Source organism: Aricia agestis, chromosome 11 (assembly GCF_905147365.1).
Source record: "Aricia agestis chromosome 11, ilAriAges1.1, whole genome shotgun sequence".
NCBI classification, from domain to species: domain Eukaryota; kingdom Metazoa; phylum Arthropoda; class Insecta; order Lepidoptera; family Lycaenidae; genus Aricia; species Aricia agestis.
Window position 1 is genome coordinate 1,960,912 of NC_056416.1, and position 18,709 is coordinate 1,979,620.

Consider the following 18,709-nt stretch of genomic DNA (forward strand, 5'->3'; position numbering starts at 1 on the left):
TTACCCGCCAATCATAAAAATCTATCTATTTTGTCTGAGCTGCCAACCATAGGTTGAACATTGCAATTTTCGACGATGATATTATTTTGCAACTTACAAAAACTCCAAAAAGAAGGTTCCATAAATCATATCATCTACCAAAATATCCAATTCAAAAGATTTGCGAATCACAAGAAATCAATCGTTCCAAAAATTGTTTAACAAAAAACAATACAATCTAACAGACTTTCCAGGTAAATTCGAATCTCACAACCATTCCAATTAACTATTATCACTATCCGTGATAGTTGAGCTGGTCATCCGGATGATGGGGTTTTGCGTGGAGTCGCTGGAATCGCACTCCACCGTCAGAATATCATCGGGACTGTCGTTTCTCTCAGAATTACTGCCCGTGTACGTTCCAGTGGGGGACTTATCTTCTATCACCGCTTTGAGGTAAGATTCTCTATCCGTGATCATCGCGTCTCTCGACAAGGCCAGAACGTCTAACGACATCATGCTCTTACACCTATCATTCTTCACCATCGGTGGGTGCTCGTAAACAACCTCCTTACTGATCGACTTTGTTCGCGAGAGGTTGGATTCCTTCCAACTTTCTTCTGGTGGGTTATATTTCGAGTTGGTGCTGGTTGACGGCGCGCTGTAGTTCCGTGGCGGGTTGTCGGTGAACTTACTCTTCTTCTGCTGGTTGCTTTCCTTCATCATGAGTAGCTGATCTAACTTATTGATGGTCTCGTTCAGTTCATGTACCCACGCCTCGTCAGTTTCCACGTCAGTTCTATCGATGGGCTTGAGCGCTAGTTCTCTAACTCGCATCCTTAATTCCTGCAGATTAGACTCCTCATCTTTCTCGTGTTCCTTATTATCTAGCTGTGTTTCGTCGTGTACTGGGTCCCTTTCCGCGCCTACTCCCGGTTCTCTCGGTCCTACGGGAATAGGATCCTTCCCTGGTGGATACTCGCCTCTCCTTCTGTGTATTTCTTCAGAAATTTCCTCCAACGCTTTGAGCGACTTGGAGTATCTGTATTTTGCGTCCGCTATGAGACGTTGCAGTTTCTCAATCTTCTCGTTCTGCGTCTGCATCTGTTCATCGCATAGTTTCTTCTCCTCGAAGTATATCCTCGACTTTATGATATTGCGTTTTAAGCTCTCCTCCAGTTGCGTCACCTGAAATTGATAAAGGAGATAAGTCTTGAGATGATTGCGTAAACGGCAAATTCAGCATTCCTGATAACTGTAAGTAAACATTGACTTTGAGTTAGACGCAATATGAAGTTTTTTGTTGTTAACCTTTTTTTCAGCGGCGATGTACGCGGCGGCTTTCTTCTGATGTTCTCGTCCACTTTCCGCCTTCCTTTTCTCAGCGTCCATGACCTTGAAAATAAAATTAAAATTTTACAATTGTCTACTTTATTTAACTAATTCCTTCCAATTAATTAGTTTGCCAGATTATTAAAAGTAAATATTATTGTGTTTCTGATTCAGGCAAACTTTACAATGTAACATGAATTTTGAAAAGTCACAATGGCTAACTGGAAACGTCAGAGACTAGGGGTACGAGTGGTTTACCAGTGCTGCCTGCAACACACGAGTCTTTCCCGTTATCTTTAACTAATTTAAGAAGCTCTCACCTTGATAATGGCATGGTTGAGCACCTCTTGCCAGTTGGAGTCGAACTGCCACTCGTCCTGCTTGCTCACGAACCGCTGTTCCGCCAACGTCACCGTCTCTTTGGCCGCCGCGTGCAATTCTGTAAAGACACATTATGGCTGTTATATGAAGGTCAAATTAAATTTGAGGATAAATTCTACAGCCTGGACACGAACAATGCATCGTCAAAATTCGTACAGTCAGTCAAGAAAGTGAAGAAATTAAAAAGTGGCAACATCGTAGTGTCATACCTTTCAAATCAATCTAAGAAAAAAGGGATGACACTACGATGTTGCCACTTTTTAATTTCTTCACTTTCTTGAGAGACTGTATATTGATAAATGATATGTCGCTACTTGGCTTTGACAATCACGCATGAAAATAATGCTATAGTGCGTCTCTGTTTGTCACTTAACTCTTTAATCTCCAATTAATAGGTTTAGATGAAAATTAAGGAGATACAATGACTTAGCATAGTTTTTATCACGCCAATGGGTCCAATTCTATACAAACATCTGAGCGAATTTCCCGGACTCGTGACCTATATCTAATAATAATAAGGTGATAATGATGATAGCTACTAGTTTAAATAACACGCGCTATAAGCGTACCCTCCTGCGCCACTAACCTAATTTCATTTACTATCCAATTACATGTTGAGTGTCGTGAAAATCTATAATATTGTTGCTGAATGCACCGCACCCATCGTGATTGTCGTTAGAATTACTTATGTTAATCATCATCACTCAGACATCGGATTAAATGCCGAAATAGGCATGCAAATAAGCAATTATGCACGTACCGAAATATGCTCAAAATAAGCACATGCATAATGCATATAACCCGATTTCTTATTTTCACTAATAAATAAGCTGTAGAACCCTCATCATGTCACTAGTCAAGTAGTCACTATAAAAATACATTCAGTAGCGGCGTAAGGATGGGCGACACTAGGCCCCACGACGGATATAAAGGGGCGCCGAAGGCAGCCAATGAAGCAAGACTTTAGCTCTACCCGCACCCTGGCCGCCGATGAAATCTCGCCCAGAGCGCTGGTAGTACTAAACCGGCACTGAAGACATGGATATAGGTGAATACGAAATCATGATCAGCGTATAAAGCTGTCTAAGATTTACTGAACAGTTTTCGTTTCATAACGCGGTATAGATTCTGACTAGACACAAGGTAATCCTAACTATGAAATCATATACCATTCTTACCATACCATCCTTCGTATCAACATCTTATCCAAATATGTCCAAATATCCAGTCAAAAATAGGTCATATCAGTTTCAAACAGACATTCGCACACATATCACAAAATATTAGCTAATTACATACATGTCACATACATAATACACACACATATCACAAAATTAGCTAATCACATACATGTCACATACATAATATTTGCACGAGATAATGAGTGATGTAAAAATATTTCACTGATAAATACTCGTTTCCTGTGGGCGTTGGCGTATGCCGACTGTTTTAGGAAAATGTAGAGTTTTGATGGTATTTTATAGCAAAAATATTTAAACTAGAAATAAAATAATTCAACTAAAATTTCGCATATCCAGAAAAGTAAAAGTGTATAGATTTATGTAAATCTGGAGAGAAATTACTAAGACATGTCTGTCTGTCTGTCTGTCTCCAAGCTGTATCTCAGAAACTTCTATAGTTAGGCTTCTCAAACTTTCACAGATTGTGTATTTACATGAGTTCAACATGCATTTCCACCAAGAACCAACGGTACAATCAATTACATATTGTGTATTTAATATGTGTATTTCGCACTTGGCCGATTTTATCGGGGAATTTAAACATTATCTATTTTCTCTACACGTATTTATTTACCAGGTACTCTAGGTGAGCTAATACAAACCCTAGATTAGCAAAAGTGATGTAATGTACAAGTGTAACCACTAGGCGGCTCGCTCATGCAAATTAGTGTTAATAAGCTCTGCCGAACAGCGTGCAGCATAGAGCAGAGAACGAACAGACAGACTAGTCAATTCTTATTATTAATCTACATATTTACATGAAAGAAGGCGATTTTATAAAGTAAAGCCAAGCTGAAGTAAGACATGTGCTCAAATTGAGTGATGCATACTAATATTATAAATCCAAAATTGTGCCCTTTTTTGCTCACACCGCCGCGCCGAAGAGATTTAGATGACTATGGGAGATTCTTTGAGTCAAGGGTAACTTAACATAATTTTTATCACAGTAAAATTAACAGTTACCGCGCAACAAACGTATTAGTAGACTCTACATATTGAATGTAGATTCTAGTATTTTCCCTCGTTAATATTATAAAAACTTTAAATACTTCTTGAAGACATCGTATAATAAATACAATTTGGCCGTGAAAAAATAAAGACACTGTTACTTCCCAAAACATTTTAACATTTCATATTTTTGGAAACTAGCTACAATTATAATATTATAGTCTGGTCGGCAGACTTTCAATGTTATTATTATTACGATAGTACCAATTAGAGCATGATAAATGATATAGATGTATCACATTACCCATCTGTTCCTTGTATGTTCGTTGGTGTATCCACGATAGAGTTACAGCGGCCCTGAGACCGTTTCACATACAATCTTGTTGATAATTGTGTGGGCAAAAATACTTTAGTTCATACAATTTTGTTTATTAATTCTAGAATCGCTATGGACTGCCTTTTCAGGTTGTAACAAAACAAAATTATAATACTTTAAGGTGTATTTGTGCCCCTTATGAAGAGTTAACAGGGAAAGTACCTAGTCAAAAAGAGGTTTTTATAAATTTGGCATAGGTATTGGCAAATGAGGCATATCTCATAATAAAAAAAAATAAAAAAAAAAACATATCTATAAGCCAAATATAACTCTTTCAGCGATGATACTTTTACAGTGTACTATATGTAAAGGACACAATATGCACACCCTAAGCATTATTACATCGTTTTGTTACACCCTGTATATTTTCTAAGGGACCAATCAGACAAAGAGAGGTCACGCGTTTCAGCTTTCTGCGTGCGCAATCTACGTTCGAGCGGTCAGTCACACAGGAGTAATTCTGACGCGGTCAGAACGCCCCCTGTATGAGTTAAGTATGTAACGTAATACAACACAAAGTATGCAAAACTGACCGCTCTCTGTCTGATATGTCCCTAACAGGAAATAAATTATTAACACCAATACCTTTTATGGTCCGACTCTATTTGCCACGAGCGTCATGGCGGACGTGTTAGCGATATTATTTACGAAGCCATTATTTTCGACCTTTGACATATGAACGATCGATGGAGAATTAATTTGAGAGACCTTGACTAGAAGGTTCTATTGGCTGAAGATCAAAAGATATTTGCCTATACTTATACGGAACTCATCTTTTAAAGATAATACAATAATATGTATTTATACCGTATTTGGATGTTTATTCTATGTAATAATTGTAATTTGTGCTAAGATTGCAGTGAAAAATTGGAGCTAATGTCGAGAATAATTGCGACAAAAACGCTTATATTTAATTTAGGAACGGAAATTATTATCCACTAGCTGTTGCCCGCGACTTCGTCCGCGTGGACTTTAGTTTATAGTTGTTCCCGTACATCAATTGAGTCGTTTACTCGCAAATCAGAAAAGTATATTGTGTGGTAACCGCACATTTTTCAGGGACAAAAAACATTCCTTGTCCCAGATTCAAATAAGAATGTCCATGCCAAATTTCATCAAAATAGATGAAATAGTTAAGGCGAGAACCATTAAAGTTTATTGTGCGGTAACCGTATATTTTCCGGGATAAAAAGTAAAAGTAGTCCTTGTCCTTTCCCGAGACTCAAAGTATCTCCATACCAAATTCCATCAAAATAGATTGAATAGTTTACGCGCAAATCATCAAAGTATATTGTGCAGTAACATACCTGTAAATAGTAAACCACAAACACCAGCGACATACTACATTTACAAAAGAGATTATAGCTTAGAAAATATGAATAAATTTCGTAATTGCCTAGACAAGCTATCTTTTAATGACGTTTACAACGAAGGGAACATTAATATGGCAATGCAATCCTTCTATGATGAGTTTACTCTTTTCTATAAACTATGTTTCCCATTTAAAAAAATAAAAATAAAAAATAATCTTACAAAGCAGAAATGGATAAGTAAAGGTATACGAATAAGCTGTAAAATAAAAAGGTCCCTACGTCTTAAATATTACAAAAATAAAACAAACGAAAATAAAAATAAATTCAAATCTTATTCAAAGGTATTGCGTACTAGTATATATCTGTCTCAAAAAATATACCATGATAAATATTTAAACCAGGCAAAAAATAAATGTAGAGCAACATGGAAAATAATAAATAATGAAATTAATAATAAAACGCACAGTAATGACTTTATAACAGAAATATATAATAAAAATAATGAATTAATTACTAAGCCTTTTGACATTGCAAATGAATTTAATAACTATTTTATAAATTTGACAAGTGCTAATAATGACAAGGTAAATAACATCAATACAAATAAAACAAACGTTCTCAGTAGTATTTTCTTGACACCTTGTGATTTTACTGAAATAAGCAAAATCATACAGTCATTAAAAAACACAAATTCAGAAGGATATGACGGTGTCTCAACAAAAGTCCTTAAATATTGTAAAAAAGTAATAACGCCAATACTCACTCACCTCATAAACTTATCTTTTGAAATAGGACAATATCCAAATATATTTAAAATATCATTAGTAAAACCGATTTTTAAAAAGGGGAATAAAAAATTAATAGAAAATTACAGACCTATAACACTTATACCTGTTATATCAAAAGTTTTCGAAAAATGTATGCACAATAGAATCACTACTTTTATAAACAAATACAAAATACTGAAAGAAGAACAATATGGGTATCAGACTAATAAAAACACTATTTTAGCAGCTTCTAATCTTGTTCATACCGTAGCTAAAAATTTAAATGAAAAAAAACCTACATTTGGCATATTTTTTGACATGTCAAGGGCGTTTGATTTTGTTTCACACGAGCTATTGCTGCAAAAACTTGAAAATTTGGGAATCAGGGGTCCAGCTCTAGATTGGATTAGATCTTACCTCTATCAGAGAACTCAATTCGTTGAAATAACTACAATAAATAATTTCAATGTACAATTGGTGCATAAGTCCAAATCTAGAGTAATCAAATGTGGGGTACCCCAGGGCAGTGTTTTAGGCCCATTACTATTTTTAATCTTTATTAATGATCTTCCTGCCGTGACAGACGATAATTTCACACTATTCGTTGATGACATATCAGTGATCATGAATCTTAATAATTATATAAATATTGACCTTAAATTAAATGAAACAATTAAAAAAATTATTCTTTGGATGCAAAATAATAATCTTAATGTTAATCTGACTAAAACTAATTATATCGAATTCAAGACTCGTGTAAATGAAACAACAACTTATACTATTATGTACAATAACCAACCAATAAAAAAGGTAAATGAAACAAAATTTTTAGGAGTCTATATTGACCAAAATCTAAATTGGAAGTCACATATAGAGCATGTATGCTCTAAGCTGAACCGATTTGTTTATGCTATTTACAGATTGAGACAAATATGTGCACTACCTACAGTTCTCGCTATGTACCATGCTTACGTAGCATCTGTTCTCAGATACGGACTAATGCTCTGGGGAAACTCGACAGAAATTAATAAGGTATTCATAGTACAAAAGAAATGTGTAAGAGCCATTTGCGGTAGACCCTCCTATGAATCATGCAGACCACTATTTAAAAGATTAGGACTTATGACATTGCCTAGCCTATACATATTTGAGCTAGCAAATTTTGTAAAGCAGAATTATGGACAATTTACAGAAGCACATGAAATATACACACGAAGCAATAGAAATGCTGATAGATTGGTACTCGATACTTTACCACGAATAACCTTGTATCAAAAACAATACTACCCTATGTGCATCAAAGTATACAATGCCATACCGAAAAAAATTAAAGAGCTACCTTATATTAAATTTAAAAAAGAACTAATAAAGTGGCTTAAATCTAAAACATTTTATTCTACTAATGAACTTCTACAAATCTGAAATTATTTATATTATGTATTGAAACAGTGTTGACTAAGAAATTGACATATTCTATAATAATATTGTAACCCTATAAATTTTGCATGCCTATAGTTATTAGGTAGAAAGACTGGAATCCTGTATAATTATTGTAACATCTTTTGTAACGGTACTTTCTGCAAATAAATGATTCTGATTCTGATTCTGATTCTAACCGTACATTTTTCCGGGACAAAATGTATCCTATGTTCTTTTTCAGGACTTAAAGTATCTTTATATGAAAATGGGTCCAGCCGTTTACGCGTGATGTCGTGACCACGCGAAATATAACGTTCCGCGCAGCTTCGCCCGCGTAAATGAGATATTTCACACACAAATTAGTCCACAAAAAAATAGCCTATGATCCTTTACGTGGTCTACTTCTTATCTGTGCCAAATAACAGAAAAATTACTCTAGCAGTTCGTGAGATAAGTCCTTTCAAATAATTTCCCCCGCTTTTTTTTCACATTTTCCTGTCGACTGTCTTAGCGTGATAAAATATAACCTATAGCCTTAATCGATAAATGGGGTATCTAACACTGAAAGAATTTTTCAAATCGGACCAGTAGATCCTGAGATTAGCACGTTCAAATAACAACTTTCAAATAATTTCCCCCATTTTTCCCACATTTTCCTATATTTCTTCGCTTCCATTAGTATTAGCGTGAAAAAATATAGCCTATAGCCTTCCTCGATAAATGGGCTATCTGACACTGAAAGAATTTTTCAAATCGGACCAGTAGTTCCTGAGATTAGCGCGTTCAAACAAACAAACAAACTCTTCCCAATTATAATATTAGTATAGATTGGTAATTCGGTAATATGTCGAAGTTTATCACAAGTATAAGCAAGGGAATAAGCAATTTTCATAGATGATTGACCCACGCGAACAAACTGTATAGGAACATAACATATTTATTTATTCATTTATAAATGCTTTATTGCACTCAAACAAGACAACAAATCAAAACAAGTAAACGTAATTTTATAGGAATTCGGCAAATATTCAGCAGAACCAAATATAGTTCGTTCCAGCAATACAAACACATTTTTTTAAAGTTTTTCTAAATTAAAAATGTATAATTCTCCTAATGGATGGACAGTTATCCACAGTAGACACGAACTGTTAATCAAATTATGGCCACTTTTCATAATTACCCGCACCAAACACGGGGGGAACCTCTGGAGACTGAAAAAAGTCGGAATTCTCATGGCTTGCATAACGTGTAATTTAGGAAAAGAAAAATTAAATAAAGATACTACATAATATTCATCTAAGAAACGAAATATTTAAATTCTCAGTCTCCGATGAGATGGATAAAATTTTGAAGATAAACGATAATGTTATTTTATTGTAATGTTATTTTAATTATTCACTATCTAGAAAAATAATACTTTCAACATGGCATGGCATGGCTTTATGCGGGTGGACTGGCCTTGGCAATGCTTCAATGTTAGATAGAAGGAACCTCAAGGTTCAAACCGCATAGAAACCAAAGATAATAACAAAGCGAATGATAGCTTTCGGGCTAGCCCACAATACTGGTGCCTTACTCCCGAAACTGATATCGATTTCGATTTGCGATTTCAACGGTTTTTTGACACTTTAGCCATCTAAAATATGTCTAAAAAATGTCAAAAAACCGTTGAAATCAAAAATCGAAATCGATATCAGTTTCGGGAGTAAGGCCTCTGTTCCTTGACTCCGTTTCAATCCAACATTAATTACAGTGCTCCTAAACTTCCCAAAGTGATAATGCGCATAGAAATTTTAGTAATTTTTCGACGACGTATTTCCCGAGCGTCGGAAGACGTCACTGCAAGCGCTGTTGTGTAAACTTAACTTTAAGAAAAACAGCGCTTTGCAGCGACGTAGAGGCGCCTGACGTTGCTTAGACGTTACCATGGTAACCCCGCGATGGCTTCCCGGTGAGTTATAGCACTTTGACGGACCGGCGACAACGGACAGCCACCGGCTATATGATATTTACTTCTATTTCCTTTGAACAAGGTGCAAAATGCAAGTGTATTATTTGGGGCTCTTACGTTTCATAGTAGCGGGTGTTTTCGTGATTACGACAATTAGCGAAGATGTGCATCCGTATTATTAATTTTTGAGTACTGTATATACCTCAGGTGTATACATCCTTCGAATTTCGATACTATTTGGATGCAGTCACTGTGTTTCTGTATAACCTAAAACGCGTTCTTGGTCAACTCTAAAAATTAATCGTTTCACGTTTATACTAACTACTTGCGGTTTTAAAAGATTTGGTCTGGACAAGAGCTAAAATTTTAGTTTTGTATAAACAAAGTACTGGTGTGAGTACCGTGTATAACCTTGAGCGACCTTGGCAGAGGAAACAGGAAGGCGGCCATCACAGACCCTGATAACATGCGAGTTACTAACCGTCGCCAACTATACGATAAAGTCCCGAGGCCCTGGGGCGAAAGCATGCAATTTTTAGATAAGCCCGCATTACATGAATATCAAACGCTTCGGGTGATTTCGTTTTAAAGATAGGTATTAAATAAACAGTTTGGCCTATGAGTAGGACCGCAGAAATTCTAGATTTTTCAGCTCTTAAAGTGCAGTTTGCGCCAGCCTAGGAAGAAAAAATTGATCATGGAGAAAACATCTTGTAACCTCTCTCGTTCTTCCTAATTATATATCATTTTATCAATATCAAAAAACACGAATTTAATTGACATATAGAGCAGCATTTACCGTGTGGGCTCTACTTACTTCCATGGTACGACGCCTTTAAGATTCGCTGGTCTCTAGTCTCTACCTATTGGGAAATTGACATCGGCGATAATTTATCATAAACAAGATGGCATATCGCAATCGGATGGCTACTCATGTATTTTCCCAAAAGAAAAACGCGTGGAAAACCATTCATCACTTGGATAGGCGATAAGAATCAGACCGTGAACTGTCCTATAATTTCACCCGGCGCTGCGGTTTCATGGAAGCTAAATTTAGAAACCGCATTCGTGTTTTGAACTGTAAAGTTTACCAGATTACTGGGATTTTATAGTTTCGTGTCTTCCTGTTACCTTCGCGATTTTTTGGGTTGAGAAATTAGGTCGAGTAATTCTGGTATCGTGTTCACTATCATCTGACAAGTATCCATTCCAAGACATCCAATTCTATGTATAATACTTTTGAATTTCATAAGAATTTAATTAATTATTATATTTTCCTACAAAAACAACATGTAACATATTGTTATCAATTACAATAATTCCTAGATCTAAAACGTAAATAATGTTAACGCATTCCAGATTAAAATATTATACGTTGAACCAATTCTGATGATAAGAGGCTGGAGATTATTTTGTTGAGTGGCTAACACACGTGTGTTGAATTGAATTGCTAATTATTAGCTAGCAAATATTATGATTTTTTTTATGAAATAAGGGGGCAAACGAGCAAACGGGTCTCACCTGATGGAAAGCAACATCCGTTGCCCATGGACACTCGCAGCATCAGAAGAGCTGCAAGTGCGTTGCCAGCCTTTTAAGAGGGAATAGGGTAATAGGGGAGGGTAGGGAAGGGAAGGGAATAGGGGAACGTAGGGAAGGGAAGGGAATAGGGGAACGTAGGGAAGGGAAGGTAATAGAAGAGGGCAGGGAAGGGAATAGGGTAGGGGATTGGGCCTCCGGTAAACTCACTCTTCGAAACACAGCGTAAGCGCTGTTTCACGCCGGTTTTCTGTGAGAACGTGGTATTTCTCCGGTCGAGCCGGCCCATTCGTGCCGAAGCATGGCTCTCCCACGTATTTTATAATAATAATGTCGCGGTAGCAGCAGCATAATTCAAATAGCGCCAACCAAAAAGTTTATAGATTAATCAGCATAATGAGGCTTAGGACGTCAGTCTGAATTAAGGTGAATCGTGGATTTATCGCGTGATATTCATGTCACCTCGGTCGTTCTTTGAATTTATGGAAGAGAAGGCATAATATTTGGACAAAAGTTTTGCGAATACCCAATCTGACGCAAGTAAACCATGAATAAACTCACCGCTTGCTCTCTGGAACGCTACCGCTGCCTTCTGACACTCTGTTCTCGCAGCGTTTGATGATGCAACTGCATCGTGGTACGGCCTGGACTTCTCAATACACTGTACTCCCAGCTTCTTGGTCAACCCTTGTAACCTCCTGGATGTCTCGTTCAACAGGAGATGGAACGTTTTCATGGACTCCTGCAACATATGAGACAATCATGTGGCGTGCCTCAAGGCTATGTCTTTGAACCTTAGATCTTCATTTTGTATATGAATGATTAGAAGTTAAAATATATATTTTTATTTGTTTTACGATTAACGTCGTCTAGAAAATTGCAGTATACATAACACAATTAGCAAGAAATTATGCCTAATTAAGTAAAATTCAAGTAATTTAATTGCTCTTACGTGACATAACCCACATTAAGTCTGCAGTGTAGTATCGATTAAGTCTCAGATTTTACGTATGACCTATGGAACGAATCGTATAGTCGTTACGTAATACGAGCCAATTGAGCAATTGACCCCAACCAATGCGCTTCCACCGAGCATATTCTACGCGCTCAATCAGACAACTATTATCTTCAATGAATATTAACAGACTTATCTATGCTTGAATATTATCAGGCTTCTGCCGGCTTAGCCGCGGGAAATAATAGAAATACAGATTTTAGGGACAAAATGACAGAATTCCGTTGTCACAATGAATATTTTTTCTAGGAAAGCTAAGTTTCATGACAGATATTTGCCTTGATTTTACTTTTATGTTGAGTTTAGGTTCGTTGGTATGTATTTGGTATTTTGGACATGGGAAAACCCCATTGTTAATTCAATTGTCACTGTGAACATTTTACCTACAACTACTTTATTCTAAATCGAAAGGAACGTATTTCTTAAATGACAAGAGTAATATTTCCTTTTAGACTATCTTATAGTCTGAAAATATGGTCTTCAAACTGAAATTCAAGAGCCTTATCTTAATCTACGCTAGCTTATTTGACAATAGACTTTACAGACAATAATTCTATAAAAATTATATTATATTTTGTGGCTTCAAGTTGACTTACCTACCTGTTATTCACCACGAGAACTTGTTTGACTAAATATTAATCGCAAAACAAATATTATTCTAGACCTAATACAATAGAATAACATTGGAATAAGAATCATATTAAGTATATTTTAATTTTATATTTTAAATATCTGTTACCACTGAACATGGTAGCGGAGGGGCACCACGATTTCACAGAAAACTGACGTGAAAAATCGCTTATGTTGTATTTTTGGTCGTCGTAGCGTATTGGGTTAAAAACTTGGACATAACATCATGCTTTAAAGTCCAAGGACTGTCGACAAAAACTTAATTATTGAGAGGCGTGTAGGTGCATTAGTATTCGCAGCGTGTTCGGTGTTCACCTGTTGGAATTCGAACCCGCTACTTCTGGGAACCATGCTCACCAGCTTACTATACCGACGGTGAACGCTCATCTTATAATCGATCAATTTGCTCAAAAAACGGATTGTTTTTAATTAAATTGACGTGATAATGTAGTAAAGATGATTGGGTATTGAAAACTTTATAGTATAGAAGATTTTCTAAATACACATTTGGGCACAATTATCCCCTATATTTGGGCACACCGCACAAGCCTAAGTAATGATTTTTTGACAAATGATTAGAAATAAATGTGATTGAACCGAGCCTAACAACCTAATAACCCTTTCAATGTGTTCCGTCGCACTTCGCAGTTGATTAAAACGTGCATAATCTTTTATAAATTATACCTGTTCACGTCGTTTTAATAGAAGCGTAAAGCAATCCTAAGTCGCTCTATAGAAGTTTCTTAAATCGGCGCGACAATTACTAAATCCAAAAAAATATGGGGTCGGACCAACTATTCCACGCTTTATATCTTTCTTTGGAGCACACTTCCTTGTTTTAAACGTCAAATACTCGATTTTAGCCACAATTTCACACTTTGCTAATTGACAGAGATTTCTACATGGAATAAAGACTGTGTGTAATTGTGTATGGTGTAAATCAATATGTTCATAACCCGTGGGCCGCGTCAGTGAACAAATCGTGGAAACTGGAACGCACCATAACTGCCTTCCCTTCGTACTGGGATAGGGTTGACAAAAGTTACATAAAAGTTAAAACATTATTAAAAATCGAAAAACGAGAGTAACTTTCGGAAATTCGTCCGATTTCGCGAATGCTACCCAATTTGGGCTATCGCAGATGGTCCCTGACTTTCCTAAGCCAAATGAGAAATACCTTTAGTCATAGGGTCACTTCATTTTAGTAGAAATGTGGGGTTTTTTTCTACCGATTACGAAAGAACAGATAACGTGACCGACAGACAATGCACCGATAGAAATCTATCAAAAAGAACTGATATTAATGTTACCATAATTTTACTTTTATGTTACCAACCCATTCATATTATCATTATTTACAGTGTACTCACTACAATAAATCTACCACCCGTAGCGTCTGTACAACGTCAAAATACAAACTATATATAATGATAGTTGATACGGTAAACAAACATTAATATTTATAGGACAAGTTTAATTACTACATTAATTGCGTAAAAGATATTGTTCGCTTGTGAAATATTTTTATTAAAATATAAAAAAAATATTTCACAATGCGTGTGGGAACCCTATTGTGACTGCGATAGAGCGTTAAGGTCGACACACACGATATTGAAAGTGTTATCTCCTGCTGGTGCATCGACTTCCATTGTGGCTATTGTAAAGGCTAACCAGCCATGCAATGAAAAGTCAGTCCACATTGGTTTTTTTTTAATAAAATAAGGGGGCAAACGAGCAAACGGGTCACCTGATGGAAAGCAACTTCCGTCGCCCATGGACACTCGCAGCATCAGAAGAGCTGCAGGTGCGTTGCCGGCCTTTTAAGAGGGAATAGGGTAATAGGAGAGTTTAGAGAAGAGGAGGGTAAGGAAGGGAATAGGGTAGGGGATTGGGCCTCCGGTAAACTCACTCACTCGGCGAAACACAGCGCAAGCGCTGTTCACGCCGGTTTTCTGTGAGAACATGGTATTTCTCCGGTCGAGCCGGCCCATTCGTGCCGAAGCATGGCTCTCCCACGTATTAATATAATTTCGGGATATAATTTCGGGATACAGCACTTATTTTTGTTTAAATAGTGGCCCCTCAAGCGCAAAATCACACAGGGACCGTACGTTTTGCAATGAAAAGTAGCCTCTGTTCTTGTGTGGTTTGCTCTACATCTGTGCCTTACCGATAAGTTTTGGGGTCTAGCATCTACCTACAGAAACTGATTTATCTGAAAGTTACTTCCGAAGGTCCTTTTTGTTTGCAGAATAAAGTCAAGCTTTTGAATATAGAGTTATTACTCAGTACTAAATGTTTGGGCAGTTTCTTCTAGTAGCCGCCTAACTAAAGACATGGAATATTCTTTGACCTAAACAAACATTCTCAGATACTCATATGGCCCATTAGCATGATGCCTGATGATGACGATGAATAAATTGTCTTTTACATACCGGATTCCGGAACTACTTATTAAATAAATAATAACTTATAGTCGTTATTGCAGTACTTACTATAAACGCTCACCGATTTTACTTCCCGTACTACTCGACAGAGTTAACGAGTACTATAATAGCAGTTTTCTTTTCATGACCTGATTTTATGAGATTCAGATCAACTTTATAGAAATACCCTAAGATTATCATGCTAGAATTGCCTATTCTAAACAGCGAGAAAGATGGAATAGGAACTCTGAGATAGAAAATATAGTTTTGACATTGACTCCATATAATATATATTACATATATGAAGTTTAATTACGTTTATACGTGGGAGAGCCATGCTTCGGCACGAATGGGCCGGCTCGACCGGAGAAATACCACGTTCTCACAGAAAACCGGCGTGAAACAGCGCTTGCGCTGTGTTTCGCCGAGTGAGTAAGTTTACCGGAGGCCCAATCCCCTACCCTATTCCCTTCCCTACCCTCCCCTATTCCCTTCCCTTCTCTACCCTCCCCTATTACCCTATTTCCTCTTAAAAGGCCGGCAACGCACCTGCAGCTCTTCTGATGCTGCGAGTGTCCATGAGCGACGGAAGTTGCTTTCCATCAGGTGACCCGTTTGCTCGTTTGCCCCCTTATTCCATAAAAAAAAACTTTTACTCAGTATGTAAATTTTAACTCTTTACGCGCGTGAGGTCAATAATTTGTCTAAGTGCGGTCGCAGAAATATATATGTCGCAGGCGTCCGCCGTATTACATTATTACATTACGGCTAGCCGGTTTGAAAAACAGGGCCGTTTTGTAATGCGCCGGTATAACGATTAGCCGGAGTGTCATTGCGATACGTTCTTCAATAAGGCGGCCCACGTTTAGCCGCATCGTACTTTCCTCGTACCGGTACTTTACACTACAGACCTCAGTAAAATAGCAAGGATGAAATACAATATAACATCCTTTCTAACTTTAGACACAGGTAACCTAAGAAGGAAGCCCTAAGGGAGTTAGAAGCTTACCCAGAAGCTCTACACACTGCAAAAATCGACAAAATGCACGACTCATTTAACTGCTATTTTCTTGTCTTATCTTTCACCGAAAAATTCGTTCTTTTGGGCCAGTTTTCACATAGGTACTTATGTAAGCTTTATGCAAGTAATTACTGGGAAAGTGTTCAAAATCTTTTCTACAAAAAAAAACTTGCAGAGTTAAATATTTATTAATTTCAATGTGAAAGTATGTAAGTATGTCTGTTACCTATTCACGCTAAAATCGCTTACTAACTTAGGGTAGGTTGCACCAACTAACTTTAACTATAACTGTAACTTTAACTACAATGCAAAATGTCGAATATTTGGTTAAGCGTCTCCCAGACAGACGCGGCTGCGGTGGCGGTGGCGGTCAGTTGGATGGCTTGGCCGCGTGGCCGCGTGTGTCTGTGTCGTTCCTAGAACTCTCAAGTCATCCAACTGACCGCCACCGCCACCGCAGGCCGCGTCTGTCTGGGAGACGCTTTAAAGTTAAAAATGGACGCCATCAAGACGCCATATTTAACCATAACCATAGAGCTCAACAAGGTTTTAAATGCACGTGGCGAAAAAAGAAACTAACGCAGTCATCATACAAAAACGCCATTTTTGACAGTTCTCCTTTACCAGCAGCGCCCCCGCCCACGTTCATTTATAACCTTGTTGGACCAGCTGTCATCTGTCAATTTCTCCGGTCAAAGTTAAGGTTAAAGTTAAAGCTAAATTTAGCCTTAACTATAACCATAACTTTAACTTTAACCACGCCTCTGGTGCAACCCAACCTTAGATAAATTTGGTATGGAGAGAAATTGAGTCCCGGTAAAGGACATAGGATAGTTTTATTGCCTTATAATTTATGTAAGACGCGGGCAACTAAAAATGAGTTGGAGCTGCAGAAAATTTTCTATTTTACACAACAACATCTTCTACAATCTACGAAGTGAAGAAGAAGATATTTGAAGTGTCCAGTATTAGTATTAGACATTTTAACTATTTTCCAGATAGATTTTATGTGATCATCGTACCTTTACTTGCATAACTTTCTCACTGTTAGCAACTTTCATTCTTTCATTAAATCGATTATAACGAGCAACTAAAAGGAGGACAGCGTTTTCGCAAAAGTTGTCTTTTAATTATTACAGTAATTTGCCCAATGCGGGCTGCGGCAGTAACGTAAGGCCAACTTCATTGAGAACAAAACTTTATTATTTAATCTTATGTTAAACAATGCACGATTAACTAGCGTTCTTCCTACTTGAATAATGAATTGATGGCGGAATATTGATTATACTGCTTATTAGTTATTGTAATATGAAGCCTACTTGCAAAATATTTGGGTTAAGGTTAATCCTGATTTCATTAATCTTATGTTAACATGATATTTAACCCAGAGCTAATTTTAACCTGTATCAATTACGGAAAGGTCGTTTAGGAAACTTCCTAACGTAATGCAATACTAATAATAGCCGCCTGCCGTTCAGTCAAATGCCTGATGCTAAAAATAATGTTTAGCATCAGGCATTTGACTGAACGGACGTGCCGTCAATTCACACCCTTAGGAAGCGTCTCTCTACCATATATAATAACATATCTAGAGAGCTAAAGAGTGGACCAATTTTTATGCAATTTGGCGGAGATATACAGGGTGTAACAAAACTAAGTGATAATACTTTAGGGTGTGTATGTATTCCTTGTAGAGAGTTCACTGTGAAAGTAGCAGCGCTGAAAGATGAAAAAAAAAATCACTTTTGTATGGGGAAACTCGTGACGCTGGGGCGCTTGCCCATACAAAAGTGAAAAAAAATTGGTCCTTAAGCGCTGCTACTTTCACAGTGAACTCTAAGGAACACATACACGCCCTAAAGTATTATCACTTAGTTTTGTTACATCCTGTAGTAAGGACATAATATAATAAGTAATAACTAATAAGGCATTTTTGCAGGAAAATGTAGACCGTAGGTACAGTTTTCGCGGAATTTCTTATTCACGAATATTGAGTGGAATCATAAAATAAACACACAACTCACATCCAATTCCAGTTCCAACTTGTTAATCTCGTCAGTAGCGGCGTTCAACTTCTCCAATTCCACCTGGAAATTGTTGAAAAACTTTAGACAGTCGCACGGCACACGCACGGGGTATTCCCAAACGTACGGCAGAAGCAAGCAACATGTAGGGACGGGAAACATCTGAGCCATTACTGGTTAAATATCTTATCATCTCGAGATAAATACACCGTGTCCTCCTTACTGATATCGAACGCGTTTCGAATCACTAAATTTATATTCACAACAATCATAAACTGATAAAAACTGAGCCAAAATAGTGTACCTTAGTGGATTGTTTCCTGTCCCTACGGAAAAGCGCCTAGCCA

General features: G+C 37.1%; 1 protein-coding gene across 3 annotated transcripts in view; it reads right to left on the bottom strand.

Moving 5' to 3' along the window:
* The window catches only part of LOC121731574 (SH3 domain-binding protein 5 homolog), a 26,867-nt gene continuing 8,158 nt past the window's right edge, over nucleotides 1–18,709 (bottom strand). For 2 of the 3 annotated variants that reach the window (XM_042121063.1, XM_042121062.1), the window contains 5 exons: nucleotides 18,363–18,425; nucleotides 11,808–11,988; nucleotides 1,632–1,750; nucleotides 1,291–1,374; nucleotides 1–1,167 (listed from right to left, as the gene is read on the bottom strand). In XM_042121063.1, coding sequence (XP_041976997.1) covers nucleotides 262–1,167; nucleotides 1,291–1,374; nucleotides 1,632–1,750; nucleotides 11,808–11,982 — 1,284 coding nt within the window. In that variant the 5' untranslated portion in view covers nucleotides 11,983–11,988; nucleotides 18,363–18,425 and the 3' untranslated portion in view covers nucleotides 1–261. Of the gene's footprint in view, nucleotides 1,168–1,290; nucleotides 1,375–1,631; nucleotides 1,751–11,807; nucleotides 11,989–18,362; nucleotides 18,708–18,709 lie in introns of those variants that run through there. The other variant, XM_042121061.1, reaches the window with a different exon arrangement.